Genomic DNA, 26,760 nt, shown 5'->3' on the forward strand with positions numbered 1-26,760 from the left:
CTTTGTTTTCAGCTCTTCTTCCTTTTAAAGGGCATAAACAACTATTATTTTATTTTATAGCGATTAAACACACAAATATATTCATGGGTAGTATTCAGATTTTGCCAATTATTACACACTGGACCTTTAATCACAATCTGTCAACAGTTACCGGTTTGTTTGCTGTTCCACCTTAAAATCAACCAGATGAAGGAGACGTGCACAGCATGCATGCATTACACACTCATGAAATAACATCTGTAGATGTTTTAGATAAATGTACACTAATAGTATTTTATATGATGTCAAAACGCCTATTTTTCAAGACTTCAAAACCTCCCAGATATTTCATAATAAGGGGGGGGGGGAGACAAAACTTGCATGGTGTGTGCACTGCAGTGTGTCTGTCTGGTCCGGACCAGTAACTGCTGATCAGGGTTAGAGCCTGAGTAGTCTCACAGAGCTTAGTCAGGTCTGTCCGTTTGGCAGAAGTCTAATGTTGACCCTGAGCCTAATGGACAAAGGAGCCTGGCACTGAGTCTGTTGCCAGAGGGAAACACGCAGTACAAATTCCAAGTGACCCCATGTGAACCTCCACAGGCCGTGGGTAGGACTGCGTTGGTAGCGTTTATCACTCCAGCTGACCAGAGTGCAAGTATTGCATGTATTGTAGATAACACTATATATAATTATACAATCCAGATCAACAGAAACTTCAGACAACATAATGGAGAAATCAAAGAAGAGACATAGATATGAATCTCTTTAGTAATAGCAGCATGATGACATTGCAGCAACTATATGGCAGGAAAAATGTGAAGAAATGATGTCAAGGTACAACAGGATCAGGCCATTTCTGCACTCAAAGTACTATTGGGAGGTTGTGTATGTAGGAGAAGAGATGAGGGAGGAAGACATAAAAAAAAGAAACTTAATCCTCAAAAGTCCTGAGAACCTTTCAACGCTGATACAATTTATGAGGTTTCTGTTTACGTTATAACACTCTCTGTTTTACCAACACACTCAGGTGTCATTATCTGCGCAGCCATCTTTACAATCTTGGCCTTAACTCGGTGTAAAATGAGATATAAGGCGTCCTCACCCTCAGTTCAACCTCCCTTTATCTCAGTGACACACACTCACAGGGAATCCTTGGTAATGAAGACAGGCATGGAGGAACCAGAGAAATAATTTAAACATCTGACTGAACAAAGATAAAAATGCTAAAATATGCTGACCTATATTGACTAGCGCCAACAGACCAGCTGTTTTCATGGCAAGACTGTGGTTGGGAAATTGGAGCCATCACCCCATCAACATGAGGTATATAGACTGAGGGTTGAATAACCGTTTGCACCCTCCCAGAACGCCTCAGTATGCCTTCATGCCTGACTGTCAAACTCACTGCCGCCTAATGTTGCATAACTTTGCTTCTGTAACTGTGTGAGGGCTGAAGTTTGACCTTGGCCACAAATATCCTGACTCTTGTCACAGCCTTCAGACACATCATGTTGTAAAATGATCTCGGTTAGGTGTTTGTCACAGATGACATGACTCGTTGAAACCTTAAGGGAGAAAAAAAATAACAAAGTCACACATGACACAAAATAACATCATCTTTATTTTCTCACTGTCTCATTCCCTGACTATATCGTTTTAATGTCTTCAAATGCTCTTAATTAAAAAAAAATTATAAACATTAAGAATTGAAAATGAACTAAATTGTTGACGAAGGTAAAGGTAGGTGTAGTTACTTAAATTCAGTCCAGCCCATTACATTATTTTAATCAATCCATTGAGAATTAGTTAAAAGGGAGTAAATATGATTATTTTAGGGGAGGCTTTTCCTCTGACTGAGGCTCAGAAGGGTTTAGTTGATTGGATTTTGTATATTTTCACATTGATATTAACCCGCTCAACCTAATCCATGTAAGGAAATAATTAAAAAAAAGTTTTTACTACATAAATCAACCAAAAATAAAACCCTCTCAAAGAAATTATGTCATATTTAAGAATTTAATCCTGGCTTCATACACAAATTGAAGCAAAACGAGGGGGGAAAAAACATGTATTTTGGTTCATAGCTGCTCTGTGTTGCAGTAGCTAACTGATCTCGTGTGCACCTGTTGTTGACAGGCGCTGCACTCTCCTGCTATCAAGATCACCGGTGAATTATTGAGAACAATAAAACTGCCTCATTGATAAAGGAGAAGCCGGTTCCTCTTCATTTGAATCATCACCACCACCAACCAACAGACTAAACGTGCGACCAGCTCGGCGTGTGTGTGGCGCATCCACTTGTTGAGTTCACAATAGTTCACCGGCGTCGCTCTATTTAAAGAGGCATCAACATGGCACACGGTCTGGTCCGACGGGAGTCTGTGGAAACGGAGATGCACAAGTCCGAGGAAACGAAGAAAACCTTCGTGTACACCAAGAAGAGGGGCTACGATGTTACCCGAAACCCTCACCTCAACAAGGTGAGTTTACACACAACAGTTGTGTAAAGTTTTCATTTTGTTTCTATGAACGATAAGGTTGTCAAGCAAGCTGATGATGCCTTCAGGTGCGGTTGGAAATGGCAGAAACGGACGTTAGATGCCAATGTTGGCGAAGAGAGATGCGAATATTATGCACTTTAATTTACTAAAATGTCACAATAGATCAGGTTTAACCAATATTTAGTGACTGGAGAGTGATAACAAGTATTAATCCCACAACAACGTCTGGCTAACAAGTGGCTATAATGCTAATGTTAAAGATTGACACGTAGCTTACAAAGGACTTGTGTTGCTACATATTGAGTAACGTTTCTCGTGCACTCACGATATAAGCAGTAACTATCAAGCATATCTTTGATTTGAGGCATGCGTTTAATATGTTACAGGTGTTGTTTATGATTTCCAGACCTCCTGTCCGAGCCCTTGAGGAGCTCGTGAATGCAGCATTAGCCAGGAGGTTTAGGTATCAGCTTTAGACGCGGTTATATTTAGATTTAAAGCGACCAAACGCTGCTGTCACACAGCGAGGGGCTTTTGTTAATATTGCTTTGTCAGGTATTACCTTACAGCGACTCAGCCGTCTAGTTATTATCGATTTATTATCAGACTGACTGATGTCTCGAGCCTGTCAGTCCCTGCCCACAAAGACCACAGTCTGTGATTCAGCACATTGTGAGAAGCTGCTGAGAAATCAGTTTAAAAGCTGATTTCATGCCAAGACAAGGTCTTTTACGGCATCTGTGAATAATATAAAGTTTGTTTTCGCTTTCTTTTCTCAAGGCAAATTGAGGAACAATGTTCAAAGTTGCTTAATCGTGCAATAAATAATGCTGATCAGCTTCCTTACAGCCCAGATCACGCAGTAACAGCATGACTTTGCATGTTATTGTGGCTAAAAGCCTTTCATTGTACTCTGCTGAGTCTCCTACATAGTTCTTATGACCACACTGTACTGTTGAATTTGCCTGAGGTATTTTTTCCCATACTGTAAATGTATCCTTAACAAAAGAGTGTCTGGCAGCCTTTGAGCCCTTCCAGTGTTTTCCCTCTGGTTTGTGTCATATGGGACGGGGGCCCCAGAGGTCAGGCTGTGGTGACAGGGTCTCTGTCCATGGTGCTGACTGACCATCAAAAACAACTGGCTGAATACAGGGTTACTCTTATGTCAAGTGAGCCTTGGAAACACAGAGCGTAATCTTGACTGTTTTTGTCACGGTCTGGCTTATTTTAGAGCACTTCTTCAGTCTATTTTTACCCACTGACCTGATGCCTGTGCTCTCACATTTCCCCATTTGAAAAAAAACAAAACAAAAAACATTAAAACTTTAGCCCTATCTGTACCATATCTTGAAGCTATTCTGGTTTATGTAACAATTTAGATACAATATCCCAAAACATGGCAGACTCAGATCGCTGTGCATTTTTTAGCATGATGGCTGTTCCTGTCTGATAAAAGCTGTGGGCAGTTTAGCGCAGCTGAAGGAGCTGCCAGCCTGGGTGGTGTCAACACTGAGCTGATAAGTGAGACAGTGGAGTTCAAACAGGCCAGTGTGTTTGGGGGTGAGGGGCGGTGGTGTGGTGGTGGCTGCACAGAGGCCTGTTTGTTAGGCAAGTTAATGACTCCACTCCTGAGACCGCCACATAGTGCACATCAACCCTGTGTGTGTGTGTTTGTTTTCATGTGTGTAAGTGTGCATGCTGTGGGAGGGTGAGAGAAGTGAGCGTGTGTGTACTGTGTGTGTGTACACACAGATATAATGACTAATAGGAACAAATTAGGACACCTTTTGTAATATAGGTGAGTTCAAAATGTCATGTTTCCTTGTCTAGGTAGGTAAGAGGTGGATGATGCTGACATTTAATTAATTTTGTCTGAAGAACAACAAAATCCCCAAATTTACATGAGAAACAGATATCAATCAATTGATGGCATATTTTTAATGGTATTCAATGAACAAAAACATTAATGTGAGTCTTATTCAGAAACCTGCAGTTTTAGGAGTTGATTTGGCTGCTTTAACCTGTTTCAAAAAGTATTGATAAGGAACACCTTACAACATTATGTGTTTTTCGTTACCATTATCTCATGCTGTAACATTTGCATTATTTTCAGTCAGTTATCAGTTAAGGCTGCTATCAGTAGCAATGAATAAGTTCCTGTACTCAAGTTGGCTCTTCATTTATGTGATAATAAAGCATCTCCTCTCAGTCTTAACTCAGAAAACAAAAAGCATCCTTGTGAAGATGTTGGTACAGAGGAAAGAGTTGGGGCAAGATAAGATGAGAGACTGATGTGGGTCTGTTCAAACAGACCAGGGGTGGAAAATGTCAACTGGATGATGAGTCAGTCTGGACTGCTGCAGAGCAGAGAGACATCTGTAGCCATGGTGACTGTACACATAGATGACAACAGCCATAGGCGGTGGCGTTCAAAGACATCACTGACAAAAAGTAGACTGATGGTTAATGTTGACTGAGAAGAGACTAAAACTAACAAATGGTCAAATGACAAAAACTTGACTGAAATCTGAAAAAGCGGTTGAAGCTGTTTTTGTCATCATCCCTTAGACTGGAGCATTTGAAGGAAAGGACTGAGGTTACTATTGACTCTGTGAGGTGATCCATGATTGTTTTTGTACTGTAAGCTCACAACATCATGACCCGACTTCAAGTACTCAGTCAATCTTTGTGGTGCCGCCTTGAAACCCTGTCTTTTTTGATTTCTCTAAATGAAACCTGAAGTTGTTAAGAGAACATTTGCTTAACTGATCTGATTTGAAAACCTCTCTCTTTAAAGTAGGAGGATGGCTGTTTGTACTTAGAGGTCAACCTGGAGGCCTATATAGCTCCAGTGCTCAGACCTGGCCCAGTAAACTGTTTGTTTACATCTCAATTTACGCCTCGGGGGCCCTGAATGGACCCAGTGTACGACGGGGCTCTTAAACATGTGTTGACCTAAATTCATGTGGAATCATGATTGGTCTACCACTAAGGATGTTACAGCATGTTTTGTCTATTTTAAAAGACTTCTGTTGTGATCTGGATTTTAAGTTATCTCTCTCTACAGTTCACTTTACTGTTCTTCTCTCTTGCTCTTTATCCTTCCTCCGTTTCCTCACTCTTTCTTTAGAGTGGTGTTTAAGAGTGAATGTTATGAGAGCCTCTGTTCTTTTTTCTTTGTTTTACGAGAGTGCTTTTCATCTCACTTTAAAGTTGGCCATCTTTAATGAGCTCACAATTTGTGCTGTTTTTATTGTTTTGTAAAAAGGTGCGGTTTAATAGGATTAATTACAAGACAAGAACTGGACTTTAGTCTTTCAGAAACAAGGATGTTAGGAGCCTGTATTTTTTCCTCAGTAAACTCGTTTGTTAAGGAAAACGAGGGGGGAATTTCCAATTTTCCGTTTTCTGTTTTTTGTTTTTGTCTTTTTATCTTTTCGGACGAATGTGAGATGTGAGAACAACACATAGGCTACTGAGTGACTGTTGATGGTCAACCTGACCTTTTCATCAGCTGGCTTGAACTGACCCAAAAACACAGGCTCTCTTAGGTTTAGAGTAGTAGCAGAAAAAAAAGGTTGCTTATGCAGCCAGGTGAACCATCCAGTGTCAGCTCCGTACATGAACTGGGGGCGAGGAAATTGGAGGAGAAGGTAGGAAATGACTGCTAAAGCGTGTTAGTGGCCAGGCACAGGCAGGCTTCTGTGGCTCAGGCAGTGGCACATTGTTGCCTTCCCTCTGATTTGAGCGAGGCCTGCGGGGTGGGGGTGGGGGGTGAGGTGTGTTTACCTCCCTCAGCTGGCCCACTTCACCTCCAACAGGACTCGGTCACAGCACAACCTGCTAATTGATGCTGAGGGGACGCAGCGCTGAGAGCGGCGTGTCCTCACCCCCCGACAGGCTTCGATTTCTTTTTAATCTATCCACACATACACATATACGTATATACACATGCAGAGCTTCACAACTTTACCTTACTCTTTAGTTAACTCAACACTCCCTCCTCCCTCCCCCTCTCCAGAGGTGGAAGCGGATATTATAGGTGTGTTTTGTGTGTGTTTCGCCGTGCAATAAAGAGATGAAGTGGGGTGCGAGATGTAGAAAGGGTTCTCTGTGGCGAGGAAGAGAGCGCTGGCCACGCTCCACAGACGCCCTCTGTCTCGCTGCTTGATCACACATTAATGAGGCATCTGTGTGAATCCCGGCCCTCAGTACGTCTCTCTGACGCTGGTTCCGACTGAAAAACAACAACAACAACTGCCTCCTTAAAAACACTCTTAACACCCAATCAGGGATGCTGTTTCACCTCAAACACTGAACTGAGTTGTCGGCGTGTCCGCGGCCAACAGATGCCCATTCATTGGCTCTGTACTGTAGGTGATGGTGATTGTAACAAGTGCACTCAGTCATAAAGCTGAAGGAGAATAAGAACTGCTGCTCCTATCTGTTTTACAGTTTTACAACCACATTTTTACTTGTTTGCACAAAAGCATCAAACCCGACAATAACAAGTAAAAAGACTACACAGTACAGTAGGCCCCTCAGTGAGAAATGGGTCTGTCATTCAAGCCTTTAGGGCTAAATGCCATGAAAACACACACTGATCCCCTTGATTAAACAGTAACGTTTTGTTTATTGAGGTTTTTAAAATCACTAACATTATGCATCATTTGACCCTACAAGCGCTCAATGAAATGGGGGAGCCCATGCCCAGACATCGCTGCAATTGGATGCCCCATTTGTAACCACAGGCTCCAAATATGATATTGCAAGGTCATCTGTTAGATGAAAGACTTGTAAAACTAGACATTTTTTGTTCTTGGCAAGCAGAGAACAGCAATATATCTGATTGGGTATTGACGACGTGCAGTTAAGCCAAATGGCGACAGTCCTGATAACTCTCTGTTGCAACTGGAATTCATTAGTCACTCATGTTAAATTTATTCTGGTTTGGCTTCGACATTCATTCGACTTTTGCTCCTAGGAAAAAAGAAAAAAGATTTATTTTTTTCTCCATTAGGGTTTACATTTTCCTTTAAACCAGATCCACATAAACAAATTTAGTAACAAACAACCAAATGGCTACAAGTATGCTGAGCTCTTAATTCTAAAGTGGAAATGTTCCTGTATGAGGTCTCATTTAGGTATGTGCTGTGCTTTGCTGATTGTTGTACAGTCAATGATTTGCTGAGTTCTCCATGTGAAACATAATAATGTGCTCCAGCCGGTCTGTGTCTGTGGCGAGGGCCCGATAAGGTTTTTATAGCAGTGCATGCACTCTAATGGAATTATGTCACAATTGGGAAAAGGTGCCAGTGAAGAGAGCAGCGCCATGATTTGGCGCTGACTTCAGCCAGCGCAGACTGGAGCTTTGATTCCCACTGAGTCACCATGTCAGCATGACACGAGGATAAAGTTTGTTTTCTGCACGTTGAAGACTTATAAAAGCTTTGTGTTGACAGTTTCCTGTTTTGGAGAGGGGTTGCAGCAATGCTTTGTTTGTGCTGTTCACCAAGGTTCCCATGGTCCTTGGTAATCTTTCTAAATTTATCAGCCACTCGGCCCCTATCCATCATAGAATCAACAGGGAAAATCCTTTGATGGATATCTGTGGAAATACAGCAGTGGTTTTATGGTTTCAATATTTTGTTAACGGTCTTTTGATTGGACGAAATCAGGAGCAAACAACGAGCAGTTAGTGGTGCTAATGAGGACAAATATAAGAAGATTAGATGAGAAGATTGATACCACACCAAAGTCAACAAGACAAATGTGAAGCTCGAGGCAACTGTGTGACTGTCTTAGCTTATCATCAAGACAAAAAATGCTGTGACAGCTAGTTGGCACAATCATGTTGGCAAAACAATGATTCCAGGAAGTCTTTGTATGCTGCCAGGAAAAGGATCCAGCACATTGCAACTGGTAGTTTTTACATTTCAGAGTTTGTTCAGGGCTCATAAGACAGATTTTGAGGATTAAACAAATGTGACATTATGTGCCTTGTGATGAGCTGGTGAGATGGCGGCCACATTAGCGGTCGGTCAGTTGCTTTTGTCCTGATTGGAAAATTTCAAGACGTAGAACAAGGATTGCTATTGACGTCTGGTTCCCAGAGGATGAAGGCTCTTGACTTTGGTGATCCCATGACATCTCCTCAGCCACCACGAGGCTGACATTTTTGGTCCTATATAGTGAAACACACATGAAAAACATCCATGTTCCACATTTATTGAAGCTCATCTGGTCCCATTATCAGGTCAAATGTTGATTTTTTACTTTGTCATTACTTTGGTTAATGACTTCATAGCCAATTAAAAAAACAATGATATTCCGTTAACCTTGGCTGTTAAGCTCTCATTATCAAATGTTCGCATGCTAACAGGCTAACTGATATGGTGAACTTGATAAACATAAACATGCTCAGTGTTTCCCATAGGTTTGCAAGGAGACTGTGGCGGTGGGTCGAATGCAAAAAAATCTATTTGGGAATTTGTAAATTCCCCCCATCTGGCCATGTGCATTTGTTTTCAATGAAGCTGACGAGAGTGCAAGTGGTGGATAAAGTTATATATCATATACTAGTAGGTGTTACAATGTGTATGTCTTATCTGTCATAAACAAGAGATTATGGATAATGGTGCGTGTTTGTGTTGCGGTGCCGCCAAAATCTGGGACAAGGGATCAGGCATTTATCTTGCAAGGTTGGTTTTTCGGCCAAGAGACGCTAGGTGGAAGGTGGAGAGCCTCCATCACAAATACTCTGACGCTGTTTAATAAATGAATAATTTAAATTTGATACAGTAAAGGTGAATCTTGTATAGTTCCTCTTTAACGTACTAAGCAAGGCCGCACAGAGCTGTTGGCATGAATGGTACAGTAGGCCTATTTAATTTTCCGTAAGAACCAGACTAGCTTGTTGAAGTATAATGAGCTGACTTCCTGAAATTGGTGTCAATTGCAAATTTTTTATTCATTCCTTCAAATGCAACAACTTTCAGACCCTTAGTTAAGACCTCTTAAGTAACTTTGATGTCCAAAGAATTGTGTGGCTACATTACTGGTCTTATTTTGGGCTTGAATTTCAGTTGTATTGTTGTATGGATTTTGCCTGTCACACTTGAGCAGTGTGTGTGTGTGTGTGTGTGTGTCTTATTACAGGATGTTTAGAGGTGGATGACACTAGTTATGTGAGGTTGAGCTCGATGATGCTGGTGGTCAGATTACAAAGCTGCGTTTAACCGAGCTAAGAAAATGGGACAAACCTCTCTCTGTTCAGGCTTCATACAGAGCAGCTGCACTTGTCAATCCCCCTCACTAGGTGGACTGTAGCACTCTACAAATATGTGTGTACACTGTTTGTGTGTGTATATGTGTGTGTGTGGTTGGGTTGTCCCAGGTGTGGCCAGGTGTTTCAGGTCGACCGCACGCATTGCTAGTGACCAGACATTCCTCTGATGGACTGGAGTGGATCGGCCCGACAGAAAGAGAGTACGCCCTCATTCTCCCCAAATGACCAACCTGCTTTACACACACACACAGACACACACACACACACACACACACACACTGACATATCCAGAAACTGTTTTAAATAGTTTATTTGAGCCAGTCCTAATGAAAAACACTTATGTGTCTGCAGGGTAAAAGCCTGAGTGTAATATGATCAGACTGAATTCAACTGTCTGTGCATACACACACACTTCTGGTGGTGTGTTTATTCAGCAGCAGGTCCATCTAAATGGCCCTTCCTCCTCAGCTCACCTTTGTGTTTTTTTTGTAAGATGGTCCTCATTCATGTGAGGACAACGGAGAAGTCATTAGCTCGTCCCAGACACAGAGGGGGAGACAGTCTGAGCCTCATCACCTTCCTATGAAGCTCATCTCAAGCACCCCTTCTCTTTCAGCCCCTCCTGTCTTCTTTTTCTCCTCCTCTCCCCCTCAATGCCGCTTTTGTCTGCTGCTATATTAGAGTGGTGGAGGTCTCCGTCTGTTTTAACAGATAGAGCAGCAAGAATTTAAAGGTAGTATTTCATTTCAGCATTCTGAAACACAGAGGTTGTATGACCATTGTGTACGAACGGTTTCTCAATACCCATTGACAGTGTGACCCATCCTGTGCTGACTGACTTGTTTTTGTGTTGCAGCCCAATAAAAACAAGCAAGTCAGTATTAATACATAGCTACACAGCAACAGATCAACAGATCAATAATAGTAATGAGCCCTTTCGTCTTGACAGTGCTGACCTCTTGGCGAACTCAGAGCTGTAGACTCCAAAATGAAGAAAGCAATTGCGGCTTAATATCTGGTGTAAAGTGATCCACAAAAGAGGTACAGTCTATAGACAATTATGAACCATAGCTGAACTTATTGCTTCACTTGGTGGCAAAGTGATTTCCCCCTACCCTCATCTGTAACTCTTTGTCCAACCAATAGCTGGATGACTGAGAATAAAGTGCCAGGGAGTGAGTAAACATAACAGACTGATTAGCACCAACCTGACAGACCATTCCATCCTTGTTTAGGTTGCTAGCTGTTATTTACCAACTAGTCGTCCTTACATCAGCAGACTTTAACCAGCTTTTGATGAGTGTTGCTGTTCCAAACTCTGGGCCTTCATTGTTCACCATCTATCTACAGGTTAAAAAACCATCCGGCCTGCCTTAAGTCCAAATACCCTTGGTCATCACCAGCTGATCCAACACAAACAAAGCTCCTGCCCACTACAACTGACCATGAGCTCCTGCACTGCTGATGACAGTGTTACGGCTTCTCCCTGTGTTTTAACAGCAGTAATGTTTACTTTGCTGAAAAGAAGAGCCATTTTTTCCCCCTACTTTGTTACAGCCCGGTTGTATTCAGAGGAGCAGCAGCCGTGTAGGTGGTCGTTTCTGTCATCACAGAAACCAGCAGTGACAAGAGGAAAACACATTTCAGCGGGGACCTTACATTAGCTCGACACGTTCACTTCTCAACGTTGAGGCCATGCCACCCTCACTGTAATCACACAGGTGAGTTGAGGATTAGTTCAACATTACAACAGAAAGGGGGCAAATGCGACTGCAGCTACAGTTTAGTTTCCCTCTTTGGACGTGCTAAAATATCCACGTTGTTCCTTCTTGGTATTGCTGACAGAATTAGACAGTTATTTGAAGACAGCTTGTGAAATTGGATTGGCCGTCTGTGAGACCACAAAGAGATTAATTCAGGATTTCCTGTGTTGTTAAGACAGCTCAGTCAGTTGGTCACTTCACTGTGCAAGTTAAGATATCGTTCAGTTTATGTACTCGTGACAAGGGTCAGTTCTGTTTTGTTTAATCTAATCGACCGCCTCCTTGTGAATCATCTGCAAAGTATTCTTTAGTTGTCGCTCCAGAAGAATGTCACCAGGAGAGTCACTAACACCTGTGCAGCCAATCAGACATGGCCTGCGATCCCCCACACTGTCGCCTGAACATGGCCAATAAACGCTGCTGCACCACTGGCCAAAAGTGAATATTTGGACCCAAGGTTGCAGATTTCTTTAGAGGTTTGGACCCTTTCCCAGAAACACTCAGGCTCCTAAGGGACCCAGACTGTGCAGCATGAAAAGGCTGCCTCAAGGGGATTGCTGCGTTTGAAGAGCCCTACATGTCCGCTACCTCCACCCACTCAAGGCTGCCCTCCCTGAGTCAACAGTGGCTCCGTTTTCAAGGCTGTTTGACCAACAAGCGTGGCTGTACATTCACAAGTTGACACCTCTTGATTTAAGGAGCCCTGCGCTCCAATGTTTGCTCTGGATGAGGAATTTAAGACGCTTCTTTTGGTTCGGCCTCGGAGTTCAGCGTTGCTAGGTGGGGATCATGACTCATGAAAGTGAGAAGTAAATTAGAGGCCGAGTAGCTGTCTGCTCTCGCTGATTACTGATTTGGACATGAGATGTGGTCTTGTTGTCTGTCTAGATGCCACTGAAGTCAGAGGAAATGACACTAAACCACTGTTTATTTGTTATTACGCCAAGCTCATTATATCTATTATACTTTAGCCCTTTTTATTGAATATAAAATGAGATAAAAATACAGGATGAAAAAACATGAATGGAAAATAAAGTCCAAAACCATGTGCTTTTTATCACACAGTATGGGGGACACAATATCTCTGGTAATTCACTTATCATTTATCAGAAGTTTCAGAAAGTGAAATACTGCATCAGGCAGCAATAGTAATGTGCAAAACAGCGAATAGCAAATAGCAATAATAAAGTGCAAATAGCAAAGATGAGAAAGTCTGAACAAGATGCAAAAAAAAAAAAAAATCTCGTATTTTGACAGATATTGAGAAAAAAAAATCAAAATGACGGGGTCTGTACTCAACATGTATTTTCCTTTATGTCTGGAGAAAACAAGATTTGTAAGTGTAGGCATCCACACCGGTATGTGGTGATACATTTAGATATTGCACTTGGCCATATAACCATCTTGATAATGTTTTGATTAATTTTTAATTAATAGAAACAACCCTCTGGGGCTCACACAAAACACTTCCATATGCATCAGCAGCCTTAAACCAAGTAATTACTGTACAGGAACAATGGATTTTGTAATTACAAGCAGCAACAACCAATATTGACGTAATTACTGTTGTTCGTGTAGTTTTCTCGCCATGGGTAACAGCAGCTAAGAAACATGTAAATATAAAAACACATTTTTATTCCCCCCCCCATCAGGTTACATGAGTTTAAATCCCAGAAAATTACCATCAATTGCCTATTTGCCATCTCATCATCACATGAATTTCAAGTTGAAAAGACCTTAATCAGCTAACCTTGTTTACACCACAATAACAACACTCAGGTGATATAACGCGTCACCTTGCGTTCTCTGAAGCTGATACTATTCGTGGAGAGTAATTACTTGTTTTTAACTAGAAAAAGATGCATCAATGTGTGATTAAGATACATTTCAGTCAAACAAACTGTGAGATAGGAGGTCAAACCAAAGATATGTGATTAATCTGTAGGATACGGAGCTCAATTCCTGCCTTGATTACTCCCCATTTTGTTGTCTGCATGTTTTTTCTCAGTGCTCCTATGCAGTGTTATTAGCACGCTGCAGAAATGTTGATAGAGAAAACACTAGTTATCTTTCTGATGAATGTGTTTGGCCGTCTGAACAAAGTTTGAATGCCGTAGTGCTCGGCCTGCTAATGACCAAATTTGTTTAGGAACAAGAGTGCACATGCAGGTCTTCCACGGCACATTTATTGTGAGGTATTCACTGGGAAAAGCTTAGTCAGGCTGTAGGATCCTGAGAGGAGATGGATGGAAGCTGATGTGTGCTCTTTCTCTTCCTCCGGAGAGGAAGGGATGGATTTAAAGGGTTTTACACGCAGGGCAATCCTCTTGAACCCTGCCATAGCTGCCATGTTAGCAGGAAACAGATGGGGGGGCTGAGAGGAGCTGCAGGATTTGAACATAATAGGACACCACTGTGTGAGTGCCTGGCTTCACACTGAATACAAACACAGCTTTTTCACATTATTTAACTTTGTTTTAAGTTTTAACATAGAATAAGGCGGATTATTCCACCACAAGCTGGAAAACATCTTGTTTTCTTTAGTATAACATAACATTTACTTTATTGTTATCATACCTTTCATTCTTTCCCCTTTTTCATTTGCCGTCACTGAAACATTTAGTGGCATGTGACCTTTTACTGAACTGTATCTTCTCTTAAGAAGTAGATGGAGATTAGCCAATTGTGAGAAATCTACTGTACTGAAGCGTTACAGTGTTTTTCTTTGAAAAGAACAAAACCTGGAGACAAATATTTGTTGAACCCATTGGCCCCGTTTTCTGTGGCTTTGTGCAATCTGTACATTGAGGCGTTGTTTCCGTTCAGCTCTAGTAATTATTAACAGTCTCTTTGTGTGTTTCATGTGCCCTTTACATTCCCTCACTTTTTCCAGTGTTTAAAAAAAAAAAAAAGATGGACAATGAGCAAATGTAAAGATTAGACATGGACTCTAAATTACCTTCCTATTCACTGCAGTTAAAGACTCAGACAAGTGATTCACAGAAGAACTATGGGATTTTCCCCCCGGTAGATAAATGTAAAGGCCTTGTCATAAATTTTAAACATGTTTCCCAACATTTTCATTCTGCATATAACTTTAATATTGACTTTAACACACCAGGCTCAGTGCTATTGTCTCGCATTCTGCGCTGACTAAACTATGTGTCTGGCATTTCACACAGGTGGTCTGGTGATTCTCCCTGTGGCAGCTTTACTAGACTCAGTGTGCAGCCCTGTCTGTCACTGATGGTCCACTAACACACGCCGGCGAAAGACAGGAGATAATGAGATAAAGAGCTGTATTTGATTGTCTGTCTCTATAAGCCTCTATGAGCTAATACAGTATGTCATTATGGAAGGGATGGAAAGAACATGAGGTAGAGTTAAAGAGAAGGTACAGTATGTTGTACATAGTCTTCTGGAAAATCAACTCAGAAAGTGTATATGGATGTCACAGTAAAAAAAGAGGAATGTCTGACTACATTAAATTAAGTATCTGACAATAAATCGTAATTACATAATAAATCCTTTGTCAGAGTTTCAAGACAATACAGTTTCACACATGTTAAATACTGTGTCAAACCAATAAAGATTACAATGTGGTGCTGTGAGCTACAGTAAAAGCTGAGGCCTCCCACACCTAAAGTAAAAATAAAAATAAAACATCTAGTCCTTGACATACAATGTTTTATGCTTGTTCCTGCTCAGGAAATGCTGATAGATCTGTCAGTAACAGTTCATCTGCTTGTGCTCTGCTAAAGGAGTTTTGACAGAAGATATTTTGACATGTGTGTGTTATTGTAGGAAAAAATGCAAATGCAAATCAAGAAAATGCAAAACATTTCCATTTTGATGCTTTAGTTTTAGTGCACTGGTGTTGTGCCTGCTCAGTCACTGATAATGCTTATTGGGAGATTTGAATAGCATGGAGCCGTCCTTAGTATAATGTCTTTAGCACTTGTACTTGTTCTACTATGACAGGTGAAAATGGCTGCAGTGGATTTAAACTCAAAACGACCTTAAGTTTTGTGTGTTGGACTTAGCTTTCTCCCTTCAGGAACTGTTGCTCTGGTTATACACAATAATACCTCAGTACGCTGAATGCCACAACGTGACATCATTATAAATTGATGGTTGATTGTACATTCATTTTTTGAGGGCAGTTATATTATTCAAGATGACAAACTTTATTATTCACTAGAACTTCTCATAGGATCATGTGGTTGAAAACTGATGCTTTACCAAATCCCCGTGTGTCCTGTGTGTTCACAGGCGCTCTTAAAGATATTAAATGTATGGCAGACACAAAACTGTCATCTCTCTCCCTTTCATGTGGCGGTCTTTGCGGCACATGAGCAAACATTTGATTTAACATGAAGTTGTTACAGAAGATCCATTGTGGCCATTTGTAATGGATTTTTCCACCAGAGTGGGAACTTCCCCTTTAATGCAGCTGTAAGTAGCTCTGGAGTGTTTCAAGCTTCTCCTCAATACACTAAGTGGACACACACACACACACATACCCTCTCAGTTTCTCTTGCACACACACACGCAAAGTCATGCACATGCATCCATGCATGCAAGCATGCACATACAAAGTAATTTACATCAGGTTGTGCAAGGTTTTCCATTCTACGATACACCTGCAGGCAGAAGCCAGAGCCCATAAATAAACCTCCCATTCACTCTGTGTACAATTAGGACCATTTAAGAAAACCTTCACTCTCTCTCTTCAGAGAGAAAAAAACACTTAACGTCCTCAAGGTAGCCTTTATGAAATGTTTGGATCTCCTCGCTGAGCTTGTCATCGTGCACTTTGTTAGTTTTAGGTCACGTCATGATGACAAACTGAGAAGGACGGAGGTGTCGGAGGTTTTTAGGTTGTTAGGGAAAATGTGTTGCACCTGTCATGTTGCGAACAGAAACCCAGTCATATTCGTCAGAGGGCAGAGGTCAGCATGCGTATGATTCTCCGGCATGTGTGCCGTTTTGGAATGAAGTCAGTGTGGAAAAGGTCATTTAAAGGCCTTTTTATTTGCCGTTACGTTTTTATTTGCGTGTCAGTGCTTCACCTCCATGGGAATTGAGCACAGACATCCCTGCTGCTTTTTCAGACTTTCTAACCCTTCTCTCCGCCTCTGGATGTTTAGACTACGACTTGGTATGTCCACTATAGTAAAGCAAATGTCTAACCCAGTGGACTCTTTTGACAAATTGTCTACATTTACATTCTCAGAAAGTGTTTTTGGCAGCTATGTGGTTACATGTGATGTGTTCGCAGACCTTTTCTCCTTTGACAAATTGACTGATTTGTGACTGGTTTCTGACGGGCTTCCAGTGAACATATGTTAGCCGGGTGTCAGCCGCACCGTTCCACCTCCTCCATTAAATAATCAGACGTTCTTTCCTGGCTCAGCTTTCAGAGGAATCCCTGATTGAGCCACTTCCAGAAGCGAAGCCACACAGATGATAGTGCTTCTCATGCCTGTCCCCATCTTAAACGCAAGCAGATATAAAACCAACCGGGACTGTAAGCTGCAGACATTTATTTTTTATGGGAGTGGGTTAGAGCAATCATCAGGGTTTGATGGGGAGGTGATGAGCAGAGATATCAGTCTGACAACACTGTGATGACAATTGTGACAAGCAGCAGAGGTGGTTAGTGAGGTCACGTCCCAGTGGAAGGGTTTGGGTTGTTGCGCGAATGTAATATTTGGAAATTACTTAACCTGTGCTCGCTCCTCGGGCTCTGCGGCCAGGTGAAAGTACAGTGAAAAGTTGGATACAGCACTGACTGCTGCATTTATATACTGTATAAACTGTAAACTGTAGGCAAACTATATACACACACATAGAGAGAGAGAGATAACAGTTCATACTGCAGTTCACTGAAAAGAATGTATGTTACAATTATGTGCTGACCTTAAAGGGATACTTCACCCAAAATCGATAATTCACCAATTTTCTACTCACCGTCATACCGTCATCAAGGGTTTGGAGAACTTTCATTTCTTTCAACTATCAATTTTGGGTGAAGCAAGCATCCCTTTAAATTATACAGGATGGTTCTACTTCATATGGTAATATACGATAAGGAAGACGAATGAATGTAATATCTTATTTATGTGTATTAATTTTCTGTTGGGTGACAACTCATAAGACAAAGCCCAACCATGAATTCAACCTGCTACCTATTGCTTCTGTAGCTAAGGCCTGATATATCTGATAGGTCGGAGTTTAGACCCAGTCAGTGGGTGACATATTCCTTTATTCACTGTAGTGTATTTGAATTCACTGCTTTGGTGCTGTATAGATTTACAATATATATATGAATATTGACCAAAAATGTACATGCAACATCTTTATGAATGAATGACTTTATTACATCTTCTATTGAATGATAGATGGACAGGGTCGATTGCATGTAACTATTTTTTCATAGCACCATACTCAAACGGTGGTGGGAGTCAGTATGTGGTTTGGTTTGGTATTAAAACTCAGTTTAGGTCACATTTCTCTGAGGCCATATGTGAACTACTCTGTAGCTGCAGCACGACGGCTCCATTTCAGGATACATGGCCTTCTTATGTTGCTACTGTTTCCACTTGATTGCTGATGCCTACAGAATTTATATAGTGTCGGATGACTGCTGCGGCCATCAGGAACAATGAGTGCAGTGATGACATTAGATTTGCTTCCTTGAAAACAGGAAATGCATTCCTGTGAAGCGTGGGTCTGACATGTAGCTCGGTAGGAAAAAGATGTGGTTTAAGTTTACCATGAAACTTCCCTGAAATCCAAGAGCTTCTGGGGGTGGGGTGAGGTGGGGTGGAGGGTCTCCATATGGGCGTACCATTCAGATGATTGACACAGACCCTGCTCCCAAGACCCCCCATTGCATGAGAGAAAATCCCATAATTCAATGCTACAGCTGGATGATTGACGGCAGGCATGCTGTCAAACTCACAGTGAGTTAGAAACGATACGTAGATACGTAGATGGAGGGCTACAGGTGATTTATGAGTGAAGAGGACAAATATTTCAGGAGAGACTGAAGTAAGTTAAAGGGGATGGGTCAGTAATCTGAGTATGAGGGTCAGTATTTGTGTTGGACAAGAACCAGTCCAGTGCTTACTCCCCTTTCAGATTCATAGCTGCTTTATGTATTACACATCAAATGAACACACAAAACCCACACATGCACACATATACTCACATGAATGAATGCATTCATTTTTCTCTCCACTCCCTCTTTCTCCATTTCCTTTTATCGCTCCTCCAACACACATTTACCCATTTAGTTTAATGTAAAACGTAAGAGAACATATGAGAACACATCATACGTCACTATACTAGGTTCCGTTGGCTGTCCGTGCTGTGCACCGGAAACCACTAAACCTAAACCTCTATGGAGGTTTGACACCTGTTTTTTCTTCCCTTTCTTTCCTTCTCCTTAAGAGTTTGAATAGTGAGGGTTTTCCTGAAGGCCAATACCAATATTTTTTTATTGAGGATGCTAATTGCATATCAGTTTCAGTTTTAGATGTCAACATTTTTCATGCAAGGAAACCAGGAACATTGTATTTGTAATATATATAGCAGTAGTTTTCCAACTAGGTATGCCTATGGGGTGCAGATGGCATACTAAGTTGGCTGCACCATAAGAGCACCTCAAGTTGCATAAGAAGTCATGAAAACATTATGGTTGAGTTAGATGGCGCAGTGCTGCAGTGGTTTAACACTGTTGCCTCACAGCAAGAAGCTGGGTTAAGAGTTTGGCCCTGAGACCTTCATGTGGGGAGTTTGCATGTTCTCCCTGTGTTAGAGTGGGTTCCCACTGGGTTCCTCCAGAGACAAGCACAATAGGTTGATTAATGACCATAAACAGTCTATGTTGGTGACTCTAAAAGTAGGTTACCCATACAGTAGGTGTGACTCTGGATGTGTGAGGTTTTTTGTCTCTAGATAAATATTTGATGTCAGCAACAAGTCATGAATGCAAAACTGTCAAATTGAGTGTATGAAAAAATATTGTAACAATATCCAATTTTATAGTGGTTGGTGATAGCGTTGATCCAATTCCTAACTGGATCAATTGTTCACAGCACTTTAGTTGTGTAAGGATAATAGAATTTGGGAAACTGTAGTGCTAATTAATCTGAGATGTAACATTTGGTTGGTTGTTATTAACAAAATGTTTTTTTACAGACTACCATGCAGGCTGCCTCATTATCATATGGCTGTGTAAAAAGGGCAGGGTTAGACATCAAGTGGTGGTATGATGTTTAAGAACAGGTGCACAGATTTCATTCAATATTTATATTCTTGTACATAGTAAATCCTTTATATTTTATTCCTTATTTCTTTATGCATCCTGTACTTTTTGCTACAGTTACAAGGGAATTTGCCACATGTGGGATCAGTAAAGTCTAATGTCTTAAACCAGTATTACATGCGTATCTCTGGTATGAAAGGAGAACGGGTTGTACACGACGTATTTGGATGCTGCAGAGATTCATCATCACTGATGAATGTACCTTTCTGCTCATAATGGAGTTAATAGCGTATGTGGAATGTGCTGGGTCACTCTTCTCTGTGTGAGTCCTCATTTGGATAATTTGGACAACAAAAACAAATGAAGTGTTACCAAACAATCTTGCTCAGTGCAGGCTTTAAATGATTCCTCTCCTCGAAGCTGAAACCACGTTTGAGCAGGAAACAGCCTCTGTTAGGCGCTGCCTGCTGCTCGGCAGACGTTTCTCTCTCTTTCTCTACGTGGCAGCACCAGAGAGAGGCCGAGCTGAGTGTGGTGCTGGTGAGTGGTTTGGTGGTTTTGCTGTTATATAACGAGCCTGGTCGGCTGGCTGATCACAGCCTAAAAGAGCTGTGAATGCTGGCCCTCTCTTACTGCACAGTTGCATCCAGTCACCCCACCAGCCTCAGCTTGCCTTTGACCTTAATCAAAGGAAAAACCCGCCTCCCACTTTTGTGTTTTTTTTTTCCCACTCTTCTCTTTGTTTTTGTCATCCTTCAGCCCACCATTTCTCTCATCTTTGGACTCAGTCCTTTAATCCCAACTATGATAACTATGGGATAAATCTGTCATTCCGCTGGGGTATCCACTCTCTTACTCCCACCAGCTGTTTTCACAGAGTCTAGACACACATACCGCTATTGATAAAACAAGTGGACACCATGGTGTGCTGTTGGACAATGAGGATGTCGTGGAGCGTGGGTCTTCTCCTGAAGCGGGATTAAATGGACTCACCGTTCATCTTTTTCGCTCTGAACTGGGATTTAGTGAAGCTTAGTGTGCAGGGTGTGTGTTTATGAAGCATCACCGGTGCATGTACCTGTGTGTACATTATATATCTGCACGGATAAGCACGAGGCTGTTCCTGTTTAGAAAGATTGCACTTAAATCTGCATTAGCATTGCTGTTTTTGCATTCTGCACATACGTATATACGTGTGTGCATGCATATCAGTGTGTGTGTTTATAAACAGGAGAGCGGGGATGGAGAAGGGGAGGTTATGTGACTCAGTTTTTCCTCCAGCTGTTGGCCAGCGTCTCCCCCAGCGCGGGCCGTCGTCGTCGGGCCAAACCAGTGAGCTCATCAGGAGGCTTCCTGTGATAGCAAGTTTCTAATTTAGCTTCTGCTGACTCTTGATATTTACTCTTCTCCCACGTGAGCGTTGATTTCCAAATGGGCTTACTTTGCATGTCTAGGGCACATATTGTTTTCAGACATCAGAATAAAGACGTTGTTCACGTTTGCATGTCTGACAGCTGGAGGCCAGAAAACTCTTTACTTCAATGCCAAGTCCAAATCCCCGTCTGATTGTTTGTTTCTCTTACTCAGACAGATACTAGTCTTTTTTTTGCTGATTGCATCAATTCATATGATTAACTGAGATGTGTATGCCGCACCTCTAACTGTAACAAACAGTCTGGTCCACGTGGCAGTAATAGCGGGGTAGAATAGATGGCGCTGATGGTGGTGTTTATGGGAAGGCCTCGGCACCGCTCCGCTCTCTGTTTGGTCAGCTGCAGAGGAGTTGCTGGTCTGAGAAGCTCTGACATCACCCCCAAAACCAGATACCGTGGTATATGGTGTAACAACAGTGTGCGGCTGAATTCAACCACGGTCAATGACTTTCTCACAGTTCTGTTCAATGTTACACAAATTTCAGCCTCACACCCACTCACCCCCCCCAACCGTACAGTTTCATTTCAGGTTTATTCAAAGTCAACTTTTGTATTGGCAGCCATTGAAGAAGTGCTTCTTTGTGCTGCCAGCACAAAAGTGTTCAGCTCTTTGCCCCTCCAAGTGGTAATAATATACAGTCCCATTTCATTTGTAGGTCACTCACTATCTAAGCAGGCATGGGGCAGATAAACCAACCTCCATGGGGTAAAATCCACTCATTAGATTCAGGCTGAAAAAACAAAAAACAAAACCATAAAAACAGGACTATAGCCATTGTTCCATGCCAGATGGGGTCACTTCATTTATAGTTGAATTTATGTGTCCTCATGACTTCATGTCAATTATGTCTTAAAAACATATGAACATGGACATTAAAAGTTGGCTTGTGACTTGGTCTTGATTTGAGGATTTGAGATTTTGAGACTTGGATTAAGCAAAGTATGCAAAGTGATGACTCATGATCTCTCTGCTCTCGTCTTTAGCTCAACTTTACTGCTTAATTTCCCATCTTTAAAGTGTTGATTAAACTCCATCAACACCTTTGTTAAGCCTCTAAATTACTTTTATAGCTTTTCAGTGTGATTGATAAACTTCAGCTGTTTTCAGTATTATGTGCTTGTCCATTTCAGGGTTTTTTTTTGTTTGTTTGTTAACCTCTCGAAAACCTCCTCAACAATTTGTATTCACATGCCTCATGAATACTGTTGACTTGACCCGAATCATTAAGTTCAACATTCAGAAAAACATTTTTAAAAAGAAAGCCGTGGTGGTGGCACTAATGCAACGTCAATGCGAGGCAGATGAATGAGGGGAAGCAGGGTTTAGATGGCTATCAGCAGACATCACTTTCAGCAAGTGGTTTTACTGATAAACAAGTCATACAAGAAGGCCATCTCTTGTAGTGCCTCAGCTCTCCCTCATGAAAAGAAAGCCCTCCCTCTCCCACACAGCGCTGAATAGAGAAGTGCTCTGTGGCCACACACATCTCTGCCAGGCCCGTATCTCAGTGCCAAACATTTGAGCCCTCTCCACGTTGAAGGCCTGTGGGCTTTTGTCTCCATGTCTGATCTGCAACTGTGGTTGTGAGAGGCTCAATGGGGAAAGGCCTCTCTGTCGTGTTAGGCTCAGGTCTCTCTCAATAGGGGTTGTTTCTCCCAGACCAGAGGGCACTTCCATTGAAGCTGCGGCTCAGAGAACACACAGGGAAAGAGACGGGGCAGGACTGAGGCAACATACAACTGAACTTTGACAGATTTTTACATGGAGGTGGGATTTTTGTATTGGTGGGTAGATGAGTGTGAGCAGGAAGGTCCCCCTCCCTCCCTCCCTCCCTCCCTCCCTCCCTCCCTCTCTCCCTGTCATCTTATCTGAGAATCTCACGCGCTGTGTGGAATTACATCATTTTAAAGTTCTCCCAGAGCGTGGAGAGGCTTTTGATGGCATTACGTTTTTTTGGTTCAGGTCTTTTCTTTGGCAACACATGAATTATGAAACCAGTTATTAAGTCTGATTCGAAGTCACACAACCTTAGTTTTGTTTGTTTTTTTAAAGGAGAGAAAAAGAACAACTGAAGGAAGAGGTCATTTTAAAAGAAGAGATATGACCTTGTGTTTTCATTTTAGGATACAGGCAAGATTCTCAGAAAAGATCTAGTATATTCCCTCAAGTGCTGTAGTCTCCTGTAGTTAACCATATTGCCCCTGGTACGTCTCATTGGATACTTTATATACAAAGTCAGGCAACGGATAAAACAATTTTGTGTTTTTGCCAATGTGGCTATTTACACCTGCAATGTCACACGTGTAAGCTGTCTTCGAATGGATCAAAAAAACAAGGCCTCCTGGGCCATTTAGCTGCATGTGACTATTTTTACTTGGTTGCAGAGAAACACTCAAAAAAGAAAAAAGTATAGCACAATTAGATTGAAGGCTTTTTATGTGTTAAGTGTTAGTGACGAGATAAAGTGCTGAGATTTTTTTTTCCTCGAGATCCTCAATGTTGATTTTTCATAAACTGTATTTCAGCACAGTATACAGATTGTCAGTTACTGTATTTGCTGTTGAACGTCAGCACTTTTGTCTGCAAGGGACTCTTCAGTTTAGTGTTGCTCTCCCACTAAGTTGGCAGGAAATTGGAGACAGATTTAAAAAAACCACTGGTCACCATCGGGGCAGCGGAGGACGAGATAGTCCAACATTTTGTCCCCAACTATGGGTCAGACTCCCAAAATACTGGATTCTTCATTTCCCATAATAGATAACCATTGACTTTTCCTTCCATTCCCCTGCAGGCCCATGCCATTCATGCCTCCAGTCTGTATTACAGCCCTTGTGTTATAAATTTGTCATCTCCAGGCCACGCTGAGACGACCTTGATGACATCATCAAGGGTTCATTTCTCACAATTTGTCCAGAGTCACCGAGGACACAGCTGTTTTAATATAGTCTCCAGTGACTAAACGTAGCTGTTTGGTCTTTTTCATGTTGCCGGGCGACCCATTTCTTCTTCTGCAAGATCTGACATTTGTTTCACTCGTGTGTAACTTGTCTCTGCATGGTACAGTGCATTCACTTAATGCCTTGTACACATTCACTTTCAAACACATCAAGGGCGAGCAGTGTGTGAGAAAAGTTTATGAACCGTGGTCATATTGTGATAAGGAAATCCACTCTCCCGGCGGTATAAAGGAATGTAACTCTTTCCTGATGAGGGGAAATTGTAACTGTAATGTAGGGAGTGGCTCTGCTGTCTTACAAGCCTGCTGTTACATAGAGCTCTGTGTGGTTGTGGCAGAGAAAAATTAAAAGGCTGAGGTAGGAGTGTGTTTAACTTTCTGAATCTTTACGCTCAAAGGTTTCAACAAACCCACCCTTTGAACTCCATGGGAAGCACAGAAAGGCTTTTTATCAGGGTTTTAAAAGAGCATCTCTCTCGTTTGGCCCCACTGGTGAACTAATTAGCTGTTTCCTCTCCGCTGGATGTTTTGGGGTGGGCATGGCAGCAGTCCGAGGTTAAGGGGTGGCACTGCCCAGTGGGGAGATTACAGGTTTGGTTTGTTACCACGGCTTCTGGAACATGGAGCTGCGGGCATCACATGTGTTGGCACAGGGTGCGGGCACTTCAGATGTGGTCGCGGACATGTGGAAGCTTTCGTGGATTTATTCTACCCGGCCCAGTTTAGAGCTCCAGTGGAGGGAGAGGGAGAGAGAGAGAGCCAACATTTGAAAACCTGTATTCAGCCAAACAAACAGGGACAGCTTGTGTTTCTACATGACTGTGTGAGTGTGCATTTTTTTTTTTTTTGTGAGTGTAGGTTGGTTTTGTATGAGCATAAACCATCGAGTTAAGGGAAATGTTGACATGTGTTTTGGTTTGATAAAGCTCTGATTCATCTGTTTGCATGTTTAGCTCATTTAAGTTCATACTTAACAATTACGAGCCAACCGGGGACTGTTAGGTTGGAGATTTTTCCCTCTAGGGGAGCAAACACTCTGGATTGAGTTTTAGGGTTATTTCTGTTGCCATACTAAAAAAGAAAACACATAGTTTGAATTTTCGTTGTATGAAGCTGTCAGAACATTAAGCATTAGGACTTTTCAACACCTTGGCCCAACATCCTCGCAGTATATTCACACTGGCCTATGCTGAGAGACGGTGTTTTTTCTGGATGCCTGAGAAGGCTGACTGATGGACATGTTGACTGAAAGAGTCCAGTTGATAGGACCATGGAGTTGAAGAGATTGGCAGGTCTATTTATGTGCTGACTGGCAGGGGCGTCGCAAAGCCAATACTCAACCAAGAAGCTAAAGACGTTGTTCAAACGTGGCGTCACAGTTCCCACACTTTCCCAGCCAAATTCTTTGAACCGTGCACTGCTAATCTTTCTTGCAATGAACACCCCCACCCCCACATCCCCTTACCCACCCTGCCTATGTCCAAGCTTCCTGCTCCTTTTTCGAGGGGGATGTGATTTTGGGCTCAAATGCGTAATGGTATCTATTTTGTGTGTGAAAATGGAAGCATCTGAGTGTCCATGCTGAGTGGATAATTGTTCTAAATGAGGCATGGTACATTTTCATGGCCCCTTTCAGTCAAATTGACTCACTGTGATATAGTACAGCAAACTATTTTTAATCTCTATTTTATGTGTTTCTTTCCTGTCCTTTTTTTTCCTGCAGTCCACCTGTCTAGCATAACCCAAGGCTACTTCTTAATGAGTTACAACTTTAATGGTTTAAATGTATTCCCTGTATTATATCAATTATATCAACACTCAGCACCTTGGGTTTGGTCAGTGTGGGCCATTTAGCGTGATTTATTTTATTGCGCTGTTATTTTGAACTGCTGTTAATGAGGCTAGGGGGATATGGATCCGCCAAGGAATAAAAAGTGAAGTGTAAAAAACAAAGTCTGAAAAAAAATGTATGGTGAGAACACTAGAAAAGTTAAATGTAAGCACAAGTATCGATGCAAGCAGTGCAAAAAGAGCTGTTTATCTCAAACGGAAGTGAAAACCAGTACGAACAAAGTGTATTTCAGCTAATTACAGGCTTATGTGTGCTTATTCATGTGGGCATATGAGTGTGTGGCTGTGTGTGTGCTTTTCTTTTTGCAGCACTGCATTGTGCAAGTGTGAGTTTTGTCAATAATACTCACAGAGCGAACACAAGAGTGGCACTCTGAGTGTATCTCAGCTAATGAAAGAGCAGACTGGGCCTGTGTGAGGAATGAATGTCATTTTATAGCCTCGTATTAAGCTCAGTTTGCCTCATGTATTTTAAGACTTTGCTCCATATATTCCTCATTGGTCAGCAGTGGCAGACAGCAGAGCAGTGGTGCGTCCCAAACACACATGGAGCCTGAAGTGAACAGCTGGCTCTCTGAAAAATAGAAAATCTTTTTTGATAATTGGGGAAGGTTGTAATTCAGAGCTGCTTCTGCCTATTTGAGGCCCGTTAAGTACAGACTGTGTCAGTCCTCTACGAACGACAGACAGATCGGGACTCGTACTTTACTGTC

General features: G+C 41.9%; 1 protein-coding gene across 2 annotated transcripts in view; it reads left to right on the top strand.

Moving 5' to 3' along the window:
* The first annotated feature begins 2,094 nt into the window (after positions 1-2,094).
* The window catches only part of me1 (malic enzyme 1, NADP(+)-dependent, cytosolic), a 78,099-nt gene continuing 53,433 nt past the window's right edge, over positions 2,095-26,760 (top strand). The window contains exon 1 of one of the 2 annotated variants that reach the window (XM_085802785.1): positions 2,095-2,459. In XM_085802785.1, coding sequence (XP_085658911.1) covers positions 2,331-2,459 — 129 coding nt within the window. In that variant the 5' untranslated portion in view covers positions 2,095-2,330. The remainder of the gene's footprint in view (positions 2,460-26,760) is intronic. The other variant, XM_085802786.1, reaches the window with a different exon arrangement.

The sequence above is a fragment of the Trachurus japonicus genome, chromosome 16 (genome assembly GCF_045865225.1).
Source record: "Trachurus japonicus isolate A0001 chromosome 16, Traja_1.0".
In the NCBI taxonomy this organism is placed as follows: Eukaryota; Metazoa; Chordata; class Actinopteri; order Carangiformes; family Carangidae; genus Trachurus; species Trachurus japonicus.